Here is a 17819-nt window from a genome sequence, read left to right as displayed (position 1 = left end):
AAATCCTCGAGTTTCTCTCTGTCTGTCTTAACTCTGTCCCTCGCTCGGTAAAGCGAAGCCACAGGCAGAGACAGAAAAACATTCTGTTCTTCCATCTCACCTGCTTACAGTAATCCAGCTTTACTCTCTACTTCAGCAGCCCAGAATCATTTAATAGCAGTGCAGCTACTGCGGCTAGCTCTAAAAGTCTGAGGTAAAAAAAACCCTGAGCTAAAACTAATCGCCATGGCAACACTGCCCATAAATCACCATAATAATATGGTGCATATATGCTGTCAAACACGCTAGCTAAAGATAATCACTTCATGTAACACATTGCTAATTTTGATTTGTAATTACTACATGTCTGATTGTAGTCCTTCTGTTGCTCTGCACAAAGTATTGGCACCCATCAAATATATTCACCATGCATTCGCTCCTCTGATGCCTGTAAAAACATTTTCTTTATATTTACCATATGAACTGACACACACTTATGCCTGCACCTCTTTTATTTGAAATTAATTTAGCATTTTAACAGTTTTTCAACATGTCTCACTCTCTTTAATCACCATTTTTATATTTAGTTTCATTTTCACTGCTTCTTAGAGGCTTCTACATTTAAATTTATCTGGCCTCACACACAAATTAGCCTTGTTATTTACAATTTTAGCCTGACCCGTAGTTTGGTTTTGCTGCTTGCCAGTTGAATTATAACACTGTAAACACGTGAAATTCACCTCATACTGATTTGCAGCTGAGAAAATGGCCAGGTGCCTTAGCTGTGCTCATTATTCTTTGTAATGAGCTCTCATGAGTTTTTCAGCTGACCACCACTACCTAGAAGCGTTAGCTAGCATTACATACAGTTCTATAAAGGCGGTTCATCCAAAGCATTACCTGACATGGATAGTGATGGAAATATATCCACTTATAAGCCGGTCATTAATACAAGTCCAGGATCGATTGCAGCATTGATAATTCTGCATCCAACTTCATCCCAATCGACAGTAATTTCTCCACCTTGAAAACGCGCTACAAGTTCTTATTCTAGTTTTACTAAGTTTATTGCCATTTTTTGCCAGTTTTTTTGGAAGCATCTTGTGTTTTTTTGCTCACAGTAAAAGTATCTAGGCACTAATCAGATTCTGCTGTGTTTTCCTTTCTGTAAAGACTGAGATGGGGGCGGAGTAAAGGGGCTTTGTGGGCGTGTTTATTAAAAAAACCTGACAGGAGGCCCATTGAGAAGCATTCCAAAACCAGACCCAAAAAAATTTTCTCAGCCAATAAGACACTTGTGCTGATGCTTTTTAAAAACATTTTTATCTTTTATCATGTTCTACATATTTTCAAGGTTATTTCTGCTATAAGAAATAAAATAATTGCCTATTGCACTGTTGTTGAAAATCACTGAGAGTCTAAAGGGGGCACTTACTTCTGAGGGATGTGTCTCTGGAGTGGTGGTTTCAATAGTGCACACTGTATTATACATCTAGTTCCCTAATGTGTAAATCTTTTGTTTTTCGTCATCCACTGAATCCTTTTTATGTGAGGAAGTCTTTAATATTCATCTTTTTCCCTTTTTTAGCGTTGATATCTTCCGCTTCACTTTTTTACAGTGTTTCTGAAGCTCTTCTGTCTGCTCTTTTATCTTGCTGTGAGCACTAAACCCCACAGGAACCTGCAGACCTGCAGACGTTCTCTCCCACAGTGTGAGTCAGCCGGCTCGACCTGTCTGGGCCTGTGCAGGTCAGAGCAAAGGCCTGGATCTTTTGTAGAAAGTAGAAATCAGGTCTCGGGGTAGTTTTTTGCACTTTGAGGCTCACTTCCTGTTCTAGTCTTAACAGATGAGCTCAGAAGTCACGCGAGGGTGAGCAGACGTCCTCTTTTTCCTGGACATGACCTCTTTTCGAGGCCTAAAATATCAGTCCGACTGGGATTCATACAACTCCCAGAATGGTCCAGGATTTTGGTTTGGGAACAAACAGGTGATGCATTTTCCGTTGCTCTGTGCACTGCTAGTAGACTTGCATACAGCGTTGCTTGTTACTGCGCATTTTGTCATTCTGTGCTCATCACAGTGTAGTTAGAAGACCAGTAAACAAGCTAATCCATAAACCAGCATTTTAGCATTCAGGTCAGTCCATAAACCAGCAGTATATTAAACAGGCGAAAAGAGACTATAGCACTAGCACTATAGTAAATAAGCTGAAAATGAGATAAACCACAAACTAGCATTATACTGAGCATGCTTATCAATAAATTAGCAATAAAAACCAATAGCATTATGCTAAACATACCAGTTCATGAACCTGCATTACAGTAAACAGCCATATTAAAACACCAAGTAGCATGTCAGTAAACTAGTGTTATAGTAAACACGCTAAAACAGAAATGAACTAGAGCGAACTAGCAAGTAAGTCAAACACGTATCTCCTTTAAAAGAAAAGTAATGAAACCCTGTGTGTGTGTGTGTGTGTGTGGGAAGCTCATTTACTAGAAAAGAAAGCAATCTACATTTTTTCCTGCATATCAGAGGAGACAAGCTGATTAAAACTCCTCACAATTGGAGGAATGTTTCTATTTTAGAATCCCAATTTTTCTTCTTCCCTCCAACAAAAGTTTGTTTCCCTCAAAGTGCTCTTAGTTCACCATCATATGTCTGCAACACCCGCTTTGATTCAGCAGCTATGTTTCTTCTTCAGCAGCTGCCGTGTGTTGATAGGTGAAGTGGGGATGTTGAGTTTGCGGGTGATTTAGCTAATGAGCATGACTTCGCTCTTCTCATCCAGCTGAATGGGCAGACGAGTCAGCACAGCTCGTGTTCAGACAGGGCTGCGATTAAACTCCTCATTTGCTCTTCATTACGTAAGAGCCACCTCTGCTGACTTGCTCCGGAACTTTTTCTGCGGTTTAAGTGGGAATTCTGGGTGGAGGAGCTCGAGAAGCTTCCAGGAGGTCACTATCCATGGTTAATACGTTTAATGAAGGAAACGAAGCTCGTTATGAAACAAATGACAATGAATTAACAATTGTTTGTTTACTGTGAGAAGTTACCTGGCTTCTACAGAGCTAAGGAGTTTTTTTGCATGTGAAAGTCTGTGTGTGTGTTTTTTTTTTTTAAGCTAGCAGCCATGTGGAACGCAGTCGTCTCAGCAGTACTGATGAATGATGCTAGAGGTGGAGGGCAGAGTCGAGTAATATGCTGCAGGAAACATCCAGGGAAATGGATGAGGGGAGGGTTCACAGATACACACAGGGCTGGTGGAGGGATGAGAGAAAGAAAAGACATGATGTGACCTGTTTTTCACTTTAAATAAATGAACAATGTCAGTGAGACCCTCATATCAGCACCCCAAAACAATACAGTCTCTGAAAGTATTGGAACGGCAAGGCCAATTCTTTATTTTTGCTATATGCTGAAGACATTTGGGTCAAAAGATCAAAAGATGAATATGAGACGATAGATCAGAATTTCATGTTCTGATAGTGTAAAATAACTTAGAACATGGCACCTTTTGTTTGAACCCACCCATTTTTCAAGTGATTGGAAATATTGGAACTGACAGATGTATCTTGTTGCCCAGGTGTGTCCGGTTAGATTGACTGTTAGATTGACAATCCTGTAAATGTCTACTCTTGGTTTGAGCCCTGGGTTTTGCTGTGAAGGCTGCATTTGTTGTTAAAATGAATAAACCAACATAAAGACTAGAGAGATGTCTATGGGAGAAAAGCAAACCATTTTGAAAATTGATCAGAGCCATTGCACAAGCATTGTGCATAGCCAATACAACAATTTGCAATCTTTTGAAAAAGGAAGAAACCACTGGCCTACCAACAATCTGACATCAAACAGGTCAGCCAAGGAAAACTACAGCAGCTGATGACAGAAACATTGTGAGAGCTGTGAAGAAAAACCCAAAAACAACAGTGAGTGACCATCACCAACAAATTCCACAGTGCAGGGTGAAGGTCTCACAATCCACCGCTCCAAAAAGACTTCGAGTGCAAAAATATAGAGGCCAAACCATAAGATGCAAACCACTCATCAGCAGTAAGAATCAGGAGGCCAGTTTGGAATGCACAAAGAAATACAGAGACGAGCCACAAAAGTTCTGGAACCGAGATGAACTTCTACCAAAGTGAAGGAAACACCAAAGTGTGGAGAAAGAAAAGATCTGCTCCTGACCCCAAACAGACGAGCTCATGAGTCAAGCATGGTGGAGGTAGTGTCATGGCTTGGGCTTGCATGGCTGCTTCTGGAACAGACTCACTAATCTTTATTGATGATGGAACTCATGATGGTAGCAGCAGAATGAGTTCAGAAGTCTACAGAAACATTCTGTCTAATAATTTATAGAGAAATGCATCCAAACGTATCAGGAGGAACTTCATCATGCAGCAAGACAATGACCCAAAACATACAAATATTAAGTGTTATTTACTTTCATTTACTCTAAGAATATCTGTTCCATTACTTTCGCTCACCTAAATATTGGGTGGTCTGCCACCAAAGGTGCCATGTTCTAAGATGTTCAACACATCTAGATGAAAATATCAGGAAATGTGTAACAATATAATATATACATTATGGCTGCTTTATTGCTATAAAATCCACCAATGCTGATAAGCCTGTAGTAAAGCTTTAATATCAGCTGGTTCTGAGCTGAACTGATAGAATGTGAGAGTGTGAAAAATGAAATGCAAAATAGTTTGCACTTTGTCCTGTTATCGTCTCGTCCCTCCTGAACCGTTGCCAAATATCGATGGCTTTGCTTAATGCGTTGTACGTGCAGTCGTCTTTACTGGGCATCACTACTTGAAAGGAAACGCCCACAACGAGGACTGGAGGAGGAGTGCACATGGAGTGAAGAGCACTTGGTAGAACCCTGTTGTTACAGAAATCCTAGTCTAGAACTTTCTGAATGTGTCCTAATGGAAAAATGTGGCAAGATGGCAAGGGCTGTTATTTATGTCCTATTGTTTTTACACTACATCAGTGTGTTACAGCACCATCTCTCTCCTCATGTGTTTCCTCAGGAACCTTCACTTAATGGAAAATATAGTTCACATTTAAAGCTGTACTTAGCCTATGATAACTGCAGTATTACAAATAGCCATCATTCTTAGGTGAATTTACATTCTTGTTTTATGTTTGTTGTTTTGCACTTTGGTTATGGTTTATTGTTGACTTGCACACACTGAGGTTTCACAGAAAATTCGAGTTCCCTGTGCAATTTTGTTGACAGCAACAAGCAACCTATTAAACTCCAGCAACACTTTATTGTTTTAAAATAGAAGCAGTTAATATGCCATGTGTTCATAGAGAAGCTTTCTCTCTGAACAGCTGGCTCGCTAATTTTGTAGCGAGAACGCACATAATTATACATGACAGCAGTGTTTAACTCTTTAAAGCCGCAACATATTGTTCAGTAATTGCAGTAAAACTAATGAGGAAAGGTGTGGAGTCACAACAGGGAGCAGTGTTGGTCTGGACTTAGCGGCTGCTGGGAGTATTTATAGATGGATGAATTTATGGACGCGTGGATGGATTTATGGATGGATGGATGGATCTTGGATGGGTGAATGGGTTTATGGATAGATGAATGAATGGTTAGAGAGGTGAATTTATGGATGGGTGGATGGATTTATGAATGGATAGTTAGGTAGGTGGATGGGTGGATGGATGTATGGATGTATGGTTGGGTAGGTGAATGGATTTTGGATGGATTTATGGATGGATGGATGGATCTTGGATGGTTGAATGGATTTATGGATAGATGAATGAATGGTTAGAGAGGTGAATTTATGGATGGGTGGATGGATTTATGAATGGATAGTTAGGTAGGTGGATGGATGTATGGATGTATGGTTGGGTAGGTGAATGGATTTTGGATGGATTTATGGATGGGTGGATGGATCTTGGATGGTTGAATGGATTTATGGATAGATGAATGAATGGTTAGAGAGGTGAATTTATGGATGGGTGGTTTGGTAGGTGAATGGATTTATGGATGTGTGGATGGATGGATGGATGGATGGTTGGGTTGGTGAATGGATTTTGGATGGAGGGGTGGATTTATGGATGGGTGGCTGAATGCTCAGGCAGATGGCTTGTTGGATAGAAGGATCATTAAGAAGATGGATTGTTAGGTAGGTGGATAGTCAGGTAGGTGGATGGATAGATGATTGGTAGATAATGGATGTGAAACACAGCAACTAACCCATAAACCTGCCCTAAACCTATCACCTCCTAATGGACCTCCTGATGCACTAAATATTGTATAACTATAAGTAGTTATATATTATTATTCAATTTCTAATAAATTTAATGAGAGATTTCCTTTTATCTTCTCTGAATTTTGTTTCTTGTCTGAGTTCAGTTCAAGATTTATAGTATAATTTACAAAGATTAATAATAATAATAACCAAAGCAAGATTATGTTATGCCAAATTTTAAATAAGAAGAATAATAACCATGTGAGCAGCGTATTTGTCCATAACTTCATCCACATTCCTCTCTGTTTCTCTGTGTCTTCTTGCTGATGTTAATTAGGGCAGAGCATGTGTGTGTGTGTGTGTGTGTGTGTGTGTGTGTGTGTGTGTGTGTGTGTGTGTGTGTGTGTGAGTGTGTGGGGGGCTCCCCAGGGCTGTTATCGATTACAGATGCACAAACTCCTGCCTTCAGGCTTACATCCTCCCTACTGAGTGCACTACTTTCCTTCTCCACCTATCACACAGCAGCATGGAGAACACACGGCACACACACTGTGAGCTCTCTGTGACTTCACTGCTGTTTTACTCGACTACCCACTGAGAGAGACGGAGAGAGAGACTGAGAGAGAGACAGAGAGGAAGACAGATGGGTCTGAAGGTTGTGTAGATTACTGTATGTGCTGGAAGGACTCGAACGCTCCATCATTCCAGAAGAGGATATTCAGAGGAGAGATGAGCAAGAGAAGGATGGCAGGAGAGCGACATTGATACAAGAAGAAAGGACAAGTTTATTATTTTTATTGGAGGAGAAAGGGAAGAAGGACAAGGCTGTCAGGTTTATGTCCAAAGTGCATTTAATGTTGAGCACAGTCCTACAGTGAGGTCTCATTTTATAATCTAATAAAAGGAACACGAAAATTTAACATTTTAAACACATGGAAATTATACAATAACACACAAAAAGCATTAAGGAGATTTACTGAAGCATAAAACATGACAATGCACAGGAAGAGGCTGGGCAGAGGATGAAGTGATGGATGGAGGCTAGGTCGCTGGATGGGTGAATAGTTGGGTGAATGAATGGTCTGTAAATGGATGGATGCTTGAGTAGGTGGATAGATTTAGGGCTGGTTGAATAGATGGTTAAGTAGGTGATAGATTTATGGATGAGTGGATGGATGGTTGGATATGTTCATATGGTTGTTGGGTGGCTGGATGTTTGGGTGGTGGATAGTGATGGATGTATATGCTGGTGATGTACTGGATGTGTGGGCAGATACATGTATGGTGGGATGGATGGATAAATAGATGGCTGGAGCATTGGATGAATAGGTTGTTGGATGGTTGGCTGAATGTTTGAATAAATGGATAATTGGATGAATGGATGAATATATGGATAGTTGATGAATAGATAGTTGGAAGATTGGCTGAATGGATGAATAGATGGATGGTTGGATGATAGATGGACCGATGAGTGGATGAATAGATGGATGGTTGGATGAATAGGTAGTTGGACGTTTGGCTGAATGGATGAATAGATGTCTGGTTAGATAAATGGGTGGATGGTGGGATGGATGGATGAATAGATAGTTGGACAGTTGGCTGAATGGATGAATAGATGGATGGATGAATAGATGAAATTTCATCAGCATTAACCAGGAAGCTCAGATTTAGTCCACTGCTGATCCCAGTGAAGTGTATTTTTTTTCTGCAGACTAGTGAAGATTTCAGCTCCTGCTTCTTAAAAGAACTTTTGTAGTGACTATTTTCAAGCTTTAACCATTCAGCTCTTTCAGTTTTATTCCCACAGAAGAATGTAGTCATACTCAGATTGTCACAGTTCGATGAAATGGTGTCATGATGGACTGAAAATGTCAGACAGGAAGTGACTGTAGCTTAGAGTTGATGTGGAGTAAAAGCTCAGAGTGAATCTGTCATCTCACATCCACCATACAGGTCTGAAACGTGTGAAAAGATGGAGTATGGGAAAGCGTGTTAGGGTCATGGAGTTTGTATCAGTTAACCACCTAATCACTGATTTAAGTGAAGTGATTAAAATTACCGAATGCATGCTGCCATTTCGTTGCAGTTTAGTGAACTGTGCAACTGCCGGCAAACAGAAATACAAAAAAAACCAAAAAAAACATGTATTTTCATAATTAACATTAGTTTTAACAGTAATAATCAGTGGAGAGGTAAAAGGTTAATTGTATAATCATAATAAATTCCAGATGAAGGACGTAAAAATATTACTTATGCTGGAACTGAAGTGGTTTTTTTTTTTTCTTTCACTCAATTTTATTATTTGTTCCTGCACATTTCCTAACATGTTAATTCAGCCAGAATAATTTACATAAATAATTTGTTTTTCTTTTTTGTCTTTTTGTTAACTCATTGGAAGTGAAATGTATTTACTCATCCGTGTTAATACTCTCTGCAGCTGATGATGTGTCCCCTCATCCGCATCCGTATATAATCTCTGACAAACCACCATTCTGGATGTGACATACTGACTGATTCCAGTTCTTCTTTTAAAAAAAAAAGAAAAAGCAAGCACAAGCAGCTGGTTACACACACATTGATTTTACACACGAGATGTTAAACAGAAGCAGATTATTGGATTTAAAGAGATTAAAATCTGTTTGAAGAGCAACATGTTAAATCAGTGTTTATCTCATCATTAGGAGTGTAAACACTGAGCGGTTTCAGTGAAGGAGGCGTGGCCTCTGTGTCTTAGTCCCAGGGAAGGAGGCGTGGCCTCTGTTTCTCAGTCCCTGGGAAGGAGGCGTGGACTCTGTGTCTCAGTCCCAGGGAAGGAGGCGTGGCCTCCGTGTCTCAGTCTCAGTGAAGGAGGCGTGGCCTCTGTTTCTCAGTCCCTGGGAAGGAGGCGTGGACTCTGTGTCTCAGTCTCAGTGAAGGAGGCGTGGCCTCTGTGTCTCAGTCCCTGGGAAGGAGGCGTTGCCTCTGTGTCTCAGTACCAGGGAAGGAGGCGTTGCCTCTGTGTCTCAGTCTCAGGGAAGGAGGCGTGGCCTCCGTGTCTCAGTCTCAGGGAAGGAGGCGTGGCCTCCGTGTCTCAGTCTCAGGGAAGGAGGCGTGGCCTCCGTGTCTCAGTCTCAGGGAAGGAGGCGTGGCCTCCGTGTCTCAGTCTCAGGGAAGGAGGCGTGGCCTCCGTGTCTCAGTCTCAGTGAAGGAGGCGTGGCCTCTGTGTCTCAGTCCCTGGGAAGGAGGCGTGGCCTCTGTGTCTCAGTCCCTGGGAAGGAGGCGTGGACTCTGTGTCTCAGTCTCAGTGAAGGAGGCGTGGCCTCTGTTTCTCAGTCCCTGGGAAGGAGGCGTGGACCCTGTGTCTCAGTCTCAGTGAAGGAGGCATGGCCTCTGTGTCTCAGTCCCTGGGAAGGAGGCGTGGCCTCTGTGTCTCAGTCCCTGGGAAGGAGGCGTGGCCTCTGTGTCTCAGTCTCAGGGAAGGAGGCGTGGCCTCCGTGTCTCAGTCTCAGGGAAGGAGGCGTGGCCTCCGTGTCTCAGTCTCAGGGAAGGAGGCGTGGCCTCCGTGTCTCAGTCTCAGTGAAGGAGGCGTGGCCTCCGTATCTCAGTCCCTGGGAAGGAGGCGTGGCCTCTGTGTCTCAGTCCCTGGGAAGGAGGCGTGGACTCTGTGTCTCAGTCTCAGTGAAGGAGGCGTGGCCTCTGTTTCTCAGTCCCTGGGAAGGAGGCGTGGACCCTGTGTCTCAGTCTCAGTGAAGGAGGCATGGCCTCTGTGTCTCAGTCCCTGGGAAGGAGGCGTGGCCTCTGTGTCTCAGTCCCTGGGAAGGAGGCGTGGCCTCCGTGTCTCAGTCTCAGTGAAGGAGGCGTGGCCTCTGTGTCTCAGTCCCTGGGAAGGAGGCGTGGCCTCTGTGTCTCAGTCTCAGGGAAGGAGGCGTGGCTTTTGCGTTTCAGTACTAGAGAAGGAGAATCAGGTTCTATCACATTGAAATAGCTACGTCTTTCATTCATGGAATCTTTCATATCAATTCAATATCAATATAATTCATATTACACACACATTCTTGTCATGTTTCAGGTAAAAATAAAATTCCTATCAGTTTTTTTAACCTGTGCGCGTCTCCTCAGCGCCATGTCCTGTATTTATTTGTTTGTGTCGTGTGGCAGCTTTGCTCAGTTGTGTTTATTTTTCCATTACAGCCGAATGGCAGCCAAAAAGCTGTGACGGCTTCTTTCCTGAGGGGAACGCCAGCAATCTCTCCGCCAGCGAGTGTGTCAGAGTGATATAGCTCCATGTTCTTTTACGACTGCGGCTTGATAGAGAGGAAAAAAAACTATCAACACAGGAAAGCACAAGGGTGACGAGGCGGTGTGGGGCGGGGCGAGGCGAGGCGGGGTAGTGCGGGGTGTCTGAGGGATGTTCAGAAGGAAACACAGTGATATACGTGTTATCGGCTAGGCTGGGATTAGTGCACTCTGTGTGAGTGTGTGTGTGTGTGTGTGTGTGTGAGAGAGAGAGAGTCTCTGCTCGCTGGCTGATGAGTGACGGTTCGGTGTGAGTTGTATCATGGGAAGGATGGAAATGTCATTTTTGTGCTTGTTGTTTGTGTAGCTTCACTGGAGAATCGCACTTTTAACTCTGGACTCATTTGGGAGTCGTTCAGCTCGAAGCCAGCGGTGACACAAAAGCAGCACAGAAACTGATGAGGTTTTTTCTTTCTTTTTTTTTTTTTCTTCTGTGAGTTGATTCAGTGTGCTAGTGGTATAAAAAACTTTCTGTATCAAACAACGGCTTCATCCTCCAGGACCTCAGGCTTCTCACACTGTCTGAGTTTGTTTACTCTAAACAGCTATTTATACACGTTGCCATGGTTACTGTATGATGAGCACTGATTTGGAGGTACTGATATAATAACATAACACACACCTGTTAACCAATCAGAAACAAGCAGCTGCCCCAGCTGTGCAATAAACTGCCAGATTCAACACACAGTGTGGTTTTGTGACTCTTTAAAAATACAGCGTGTCCTTCACAAGTTCCATGAAAGATTGAAAAAGCTGCTGAACTAACAGATGCTCTGAGATGAAAGTTTCAAAAAGGGTGTGTGTGTGTGTGTGTGTGTGTGTTTGATTGAGAGAGAGAGAGAGAGAGAGAGAGAGAAAGAGAGGAGAAATGGAAGATTACTAGTCCCTTCTTCCCTTCTGTCAGGATGAGGCAAGAGAAAATAATAAAGTGCCCTAGTTTTGGGGGAATGACATGCTTGTGTGTGTGTATGTATGTGTGTGTGTGTGTGTGTGTGTGTATGTATGTGTGTGTGTGTGTGTGTGTGTGTGTGTGAAATAATTAAAAGCCTGTGTATTTGTTGCTTGTAGTTATGCAGTTAAGTGCTTTAGCAAACTAAACACACACATTTCAGTAGTCGTTCAGGAAGTGTGTGTTTTAAGGATGGAGTTTGCTTATTAGGAGTGTGTGTGTGTGTGTGTGTGTGTGTGTGTGTATTTGTGCTTCTATACATCTGTGCCTGTGTGTGTGTGCGTGTGGGTGTATTTATGAGTTTGCGTGTCTGTATGTGTGTGTGCATGAGGTTGTGTGCGTGTATGTGTGAGTTTGCGTGTCTGTATGTGTGTGCATGAGGTTGTGTGCGTGTATGTGTGAGTTTGCGTGTCTGTATGTGTGTGTGCATGAGGTTGTGTGCGTGTATGTGTGAGTTTGCGTGTCTGTATGTGTGTGCATGAGGTTGTGTGCGTGTATGTGTGAGTTTGCGTGTCTGTATGTGTGTGTGCATGAGGTTGTGTGGGTGTATGTGTGAGTTTGCTTGTCTGTATGTGTGTGTGCATGAGGTTGTGCGGGTGTGTTCATGTGTGATCTCTACTTGTGATGTCACTACATAGGGCTACTTTGCATATTCATGCATATTCATGTGCCATTGTATTCTGTACAAGGGAGTCATTTATAAGTAATTTATTGTTATAACAATTCTTCTCTTTTTCTGTTTGTGTGTGTGTGTGTGTGTGTGTGTGTGTGTGTGTGTGTGTGTGTGTGTGTGTGTGTGTGTAGGAAACATCAACAACTGCATGCTGAATTATTATTTCTTCCTCCTGGCCGGTATTCAGGGCGTCACACTCCTCCTGTTCCTCATCGTCTCGGTCAAATATGATAAGCAGAGACCCAAAGTGAACCACAGGTCTTCATTCAATTCCTGACCCACACACACACACACACACACACATGCACACACACACACACTGCGGATTTCCCAGCATGCCTCAGCCTGTGCCACACTACCTGCTTGCAGTTATTTATATATTTAACGTTTCTCTCTTCAGTCGTTTCGTAAAGAGAATCACGTCTAACTGACTCCAGGTCAGATTTAAAATTTGGGAGTTTTGGTTTTGGATCTCAGATCAACAGCTTCCTGTTGCTCATGTCTTTGGATTTCATTTTCATCTCTCATGCAGAGCTGATGGCTTTAATATGAAGAGAATATTCTAACCCTCCCTGTGTCTCAGGACTGCGAGCTTACAGAGCATTAGCGAAATATTTTCACGTTTCATCTTAATGAGAGAGAATGTTCATGTGCTTCATGTGCGTTAGCAGCTTCCTTTACAAATTAAATGAAGAACATTTTTTAAAGATCACAGCATCCTCTTTACTCCATATATCTTCTGCAAATATCTCCAAAAATCTCTATCTACCTGCTTCAAACGTTACGTATTCTCATACTGAAACCAATGATCCAGACTGCACCAAACTGCACACAGAATTAAAAAGGTTCAAAATTAGCTACAGGAAGGAAACCTCAGTCGTTAAACACGTCTTGCCTGAGTGGATGTGTCTGGTGGAAATCTGGACATTGTGTGCGTTTGATGTTTTTTTTGCTATAAACGTATAAACGTGTGTAACATGCACTTGTTTGGTATAAATTTCAGTGAAGTTTCAGTAAAACCTTCTAAAGCTGCTTTCACACTTTTTTCCCCCACAAACTTTTACGTTTCATCCATCAGAGTTCAAAGTGACGCTAATCGCTTTTTGACTTCCTGACCAATCAGGAGAAGCTCTGAGAACTCGACGAGAAAAACAAACATGGAGGAGAAAATGGCGATAAAAAATGAGTCGTGTTAGTGAGTGAATATGAGGAGATTTACGACACGCTGAATGAAAACTATTTCCTTGCTGATATTCTAGCGTAAAACTAACGTGTGATGTTCACTGTTGTTGCACGTGATGTGACGTCTCACGTTAACCGTAGCTGCATACAGTCAAGTCACACGAGCAGATCAAATTCTCTCCAAACAGCCTCCTCATCACCCGATATGACTGACAGTATTCAGTCTAATGTATATAGCAAGCTAGGCTAGTTAGTTAGCTGGTACTAGCTGGGACTGGGTAAAAAGTGTGAAAGCAGCCTAAACTTTGTGTTTTATGCCTGATTGCACTGTCGTGTCTCTTCAGTACTGCACTAGATCAGCGTTCAGCATGTACCTGCTGGAACACACCTGATTCGGCTCATTAGCTCCTCATCGAGGCGTTTACGTGTTCAGTGTGGCGTGGTAGCGAGGATGACGGCTTTAATGTGATTTTGTCGTCTTTAGGAATCAGGCTTTATATCTGCACTGTGATTTGTGTGTTTCTACTAGTCGACTTGTTAAGAGGTCAGAGTTTAAAGTTGTATAAAACTGGATGGAGTTTATTCATACTGAGAAATCATTGACTGTTGACACTCTGACACACTTTAAGACACATTTTTGTTTGTTCATGTGTTTTGCACTCAGATGTTTTTATAATTCATTTTGAATTCATTTTAAGAATTTTGTGCATTTTTTTATTGTACTTTATTTCTGCTGTGTGACTGACATCTAGCTTCTCTGATCTCCTCTGCTATAGAAATAAATGAAATATTTCGAAATCAGCTGAGTTCTTGTGTTTCTTTCACACTAAAGAGACGTGAGACCCGACTTGCAGTGTGAGACTGAGATGTTTGTATTGTAGTGTGAGACTGTGATGTGTGTATTGCAGTGTGAGACTGTGATGTGTGTATTGCAGTGTGAGACTGTGATGTGTGTATTGCAGTGTGAGACTGAGATGTGTGTATTGCAGTGTGAGACTGAGATGTTTGTATTGCAGTGTGAGACTGAGATGTTTGTATTGCAGTGTGAGACTGAGATGTTTGTATTGCAGTGTGAGACTGAGATGTTTGTATTGCAGTGTGAGACTGAGATGTGTGTATTGCAGTGTGAGACTGTGATGTTTGTATTGCAGTGTGAGACTGTGATGTTTGTATTGTAGTGTGAGACTGTGATGTTTGTATTGCAGTGTGAGACTGTGATGTGTGTATTGCAGTGTGAGACTGTGATGTGTGTATTGCAGTGTGAGACTGAGATGTTTGTATTGCAGTGTGAGACTGAGATGTTTGTATTGCAGTGTGAGACTGAGATGTGTGTATTGCAGTGTGAGACTGTGATGTGTGTATTGCAGTGTGAGACTGTGATGTGTGTATTGCAGTGTGAGACTGAGATGTGTGTATTGCAGTGTGAGACTGAGATGTTTGTATTGCAGTGTGAGACTGTGATGTGTGTATTGCAGTGTGAGACTGAGATGTTTGTATTGCAGTGTGAGACTGAGATGTTTGTATTGCAGTGTGAGACTGAGATGTGTGTATTGCAGTGTGAGACTGTGATGTGTGTATTGCAGTGTGAGACTGTGATGTGTGTATTGCAGTGTGAGACTGAGATGTTTGTATTGCAGTGTGAGACTGAGATGTTTGTATTGCAGTGTGAGACTGTGATGTTTGTATTGTAGTGTGAGACTGTGATGTTTGTATTGTAGTGTGAGACTGTGATGTTTGTATTGCAGTGTGAGACTGTGACGTGTGTTTGTATTGTTGTGTGTTTGTGACGTGGAGGTCGTGCTAAAGTTCAGACTGAAGCCTGTTTTTGTCTGCGCTTTGTTTCCTTCATTAAATCTCGGGCGCAGATGCGAGTGAATCAGAGGAGAAAAATGGAGAATTGGTTTTATGTAAATGAGTGAAGAGCAGTTGGAGCAGAAACGGCGTCTCTCTGATTAGGACGGTTTTCTGTCTGATTTCATCAGGAATTAAATCATCTCTGTGTGTATAATGAGTCAGACAGGAGCTACTTCATGAACACCAGCCGTTATTCCTCTCATTTCTCCTGGAACTGCTCCACTCTGTGACCCGAGTTCATGTTAGTGATAATAATACAATCAGTGACAGGTAGCATTCTCTACTACACCAATGTAACAATAATAATAATAATAATAATAATAATAATAATAATAATAATAAATATTTGCACATAAGAGATTCCTGTGTATATATTAGATTATTTATAAATGAAGATGTTCATGATAGACACTTTTCCTTAACAATAATAATCACAATAATGATGATGATAATAATAATAATACATTGGCATATAATTAAGTCATAAAAATTAAAAGTAAATTTAAAGTCAATAAAAACTTAAACTTTCTAGTTACAGCCTCATGCTAGATACATAATAATAATAATAATAATAATAATAATAATAATAATAATGATTTGTTGTCAATATCAATAAATGTTTTAATCAATAAGCTATTAGTCATAGGAAATAATGATAATTAAATTGTGTGTGTGTGTGTGTGTGTGTGTGTGTGTGTGTGGGCGGGGGGGGGGGGGGGGGGGGGGGGGGGGGGGGGGGGGGGGAATAGTAATTATCAGTGCTGATAAAGATCTGGTAATACACACATCAAAGTTAGCAACATGACCACACACACACACTAATGTGCTAGAGTCCCTGGATAACATATCCATGTTGCGTGTTAAAATAGTGGGCGGAGTCAATACTGATATAGCACCAACAGGGTGAAAATCTCTTCAGGAGCGGAGATTGTATGTAAATTAATATGACTGAAGGGCAGGTATTAAATATGCAAACACATTTCTACCTGCGATACGATGACAAAATAACACCATTATTAAAGTCAAGTTTCTTACAATAATTTCTGAAAACGATGACGTAAGATCATCATTTAAAGATCAAGAATAAATGTTTGGGCCCCTCAATAAATACCTCTGGTACCTGGACAAAGAAATTTAGTGCTCAGACCTATAAATAAATTAATTTTATGCTTTGACCCTTAAATATACAAGGCTTGGGCATCCTACATATATCAATTTAGTAATAAATACAGTTAGACCTCTAGATACATAAAATGGCCGCCTGGATTTCTAGACAAATAAATGTAGTGCTTGGGCCATTAATAAGTAAATTTAGTGCTTGGGCCCCTAATGTGTCACTTTTAACATCAGAGCTATTGCAGTGAATTTAAAATCAAATCTGATCGTGCCGTTTCCTGAACAAGGCCTCAGACGTGTTTCCTAATCACAGACCTCATTAACACACCTCTGTGTGACAGCGTTGGAAACGTTTCCCCGCAGGACGTCTGTACGTTCAGGAGGCGAGGCGAGGGAACGCAGAAAAAAGTGACTGAAACTCTATAAACAGAGAAAATCATTTAGTGTTGTGCAGTGTGCCGAGACGGCCTCGTTCCCTCCGCCGCCATAAAGATGAAATAAAAAGAGGAACATGATGGTGTGTTAATTACAACTGGAGTACCATCCATCTTCCCCTCACTTTGTGTGACAGTGAAATTTCTCCGTCCTTCACACTTCACAAGCTGCGTGTCGTGATTCGCTGCCCTCAGAGCAACACACACTCCCTCCACATCAGCCCCGGCACTGATAGAGCTGCAATCGAAGTCTCACCACGGAGGCAGAAAGAAAGAAACCAGTCATCTATCAGGCTGCTGTGTGTGGGGACGACAGGAAGTGCACGGAGAGATAGAGGGAGAGGGAGAGAGAGAGAGAGAGAGAGTTGTGACAGAGAGGAAGTTGCTGGGCAGGAAGTTGGAGAGGACTGAGCAGGAGCAATGCGATGGATCCAACACACTCATTCAATCTTGTTTCCATTCAAGAGGCAGTAATCGATGGAGGCGTGTCTGTAATCACACCAACGAGCTCATTCAGACAGAAAAGAAGGAGTGAAAACACACCCGGATGAAAACGAGTCTCTTGAGGATAAACGCTGAAATGGTCAATACGAGGCTCATTGGACACGTACACACGGGCAGTGTTTAAAGTTCTGCACTAAAGCCTGAACTCCACGAACCACTCAGAGGGGATTCTGTGTTGATTAAATTTATTCTAGATATCACACATTGATCTTTTTTTTTTTTTTTTTCTCTAAACATCACCAACATGAAGCTGGCTCCAATTTCGCAGAAGAAATTGAGATGAGAAACTTCATTATAATGGCTACATCAGCGTGAATTGAACCTCATTCAACTCAAAACTAAACCCAGAATCGAACCAAATTAGCCTTATTCATCTGTGCTGTTTGAATTTTTACACACATTTAATTCACTGTGATCTCACTCTCAACTTTTATTAACATCTATAAAACCAAACTCTGTGCGCAAACAAATGTGAATGATTTCTTTTCTTTCTTTTTATATGAAGGGGCAAACATGAAGAAGCTTGTCTTACAGATGATACATTTTTCTATGTTGAATAGTAGATTGATTGACGTGGATTTTCCATGTCAGAAATGTCCAAAAATTCTTAATCGACATCAGAAAAAGGTCTAGA

The 17819-nt window shown here is 41.6% G+C and overlaps 1 protein-coding gene across 1 annotated transcript in view; it reads left to right on the top strand.

The window, feature by feature from the left end:
* The window catches only part of slc15a4 (solute carrier family 15 member 4), a 46890-nt gene extending 32815 nt beyond the window's left edge, over positions 1-14075 (top strand). The window contains exon 9 of the mRNA XM_053236206.1: positions 12227-14075. Within this exon, the coding sequence (XP_053092181.1) occupies positions 12227-12372 (146 nt within the window). The 3' untranslated portion in view covers positions 12373-14075. The remainder of the gene's footprint in view (positions 1-12226) is intronic.
* Positions 14076-17819: the final 3744 nt, after the last annotated feature.

This window comes from Pangasianodon hypophthalmus, chromosome 8 (assembly GCF_027358585.1).
Source record: "Pangasianodon hypophthalmus isolate fPanHyp1 chromosome 8, fPanHyp1.pri, whole genome shotgun sequence".
NCBI lineage: Eukaryota > Metazoa > Chordata > Actinopteri > Siluriformes > Pangasiidae > Pangasianodon > Pangasianodon hypophthalmus.
Note: the sequence above shows the minus strand (reverse complement) of the source record. Positions and strands in the feature narration are given on the sequence as shown.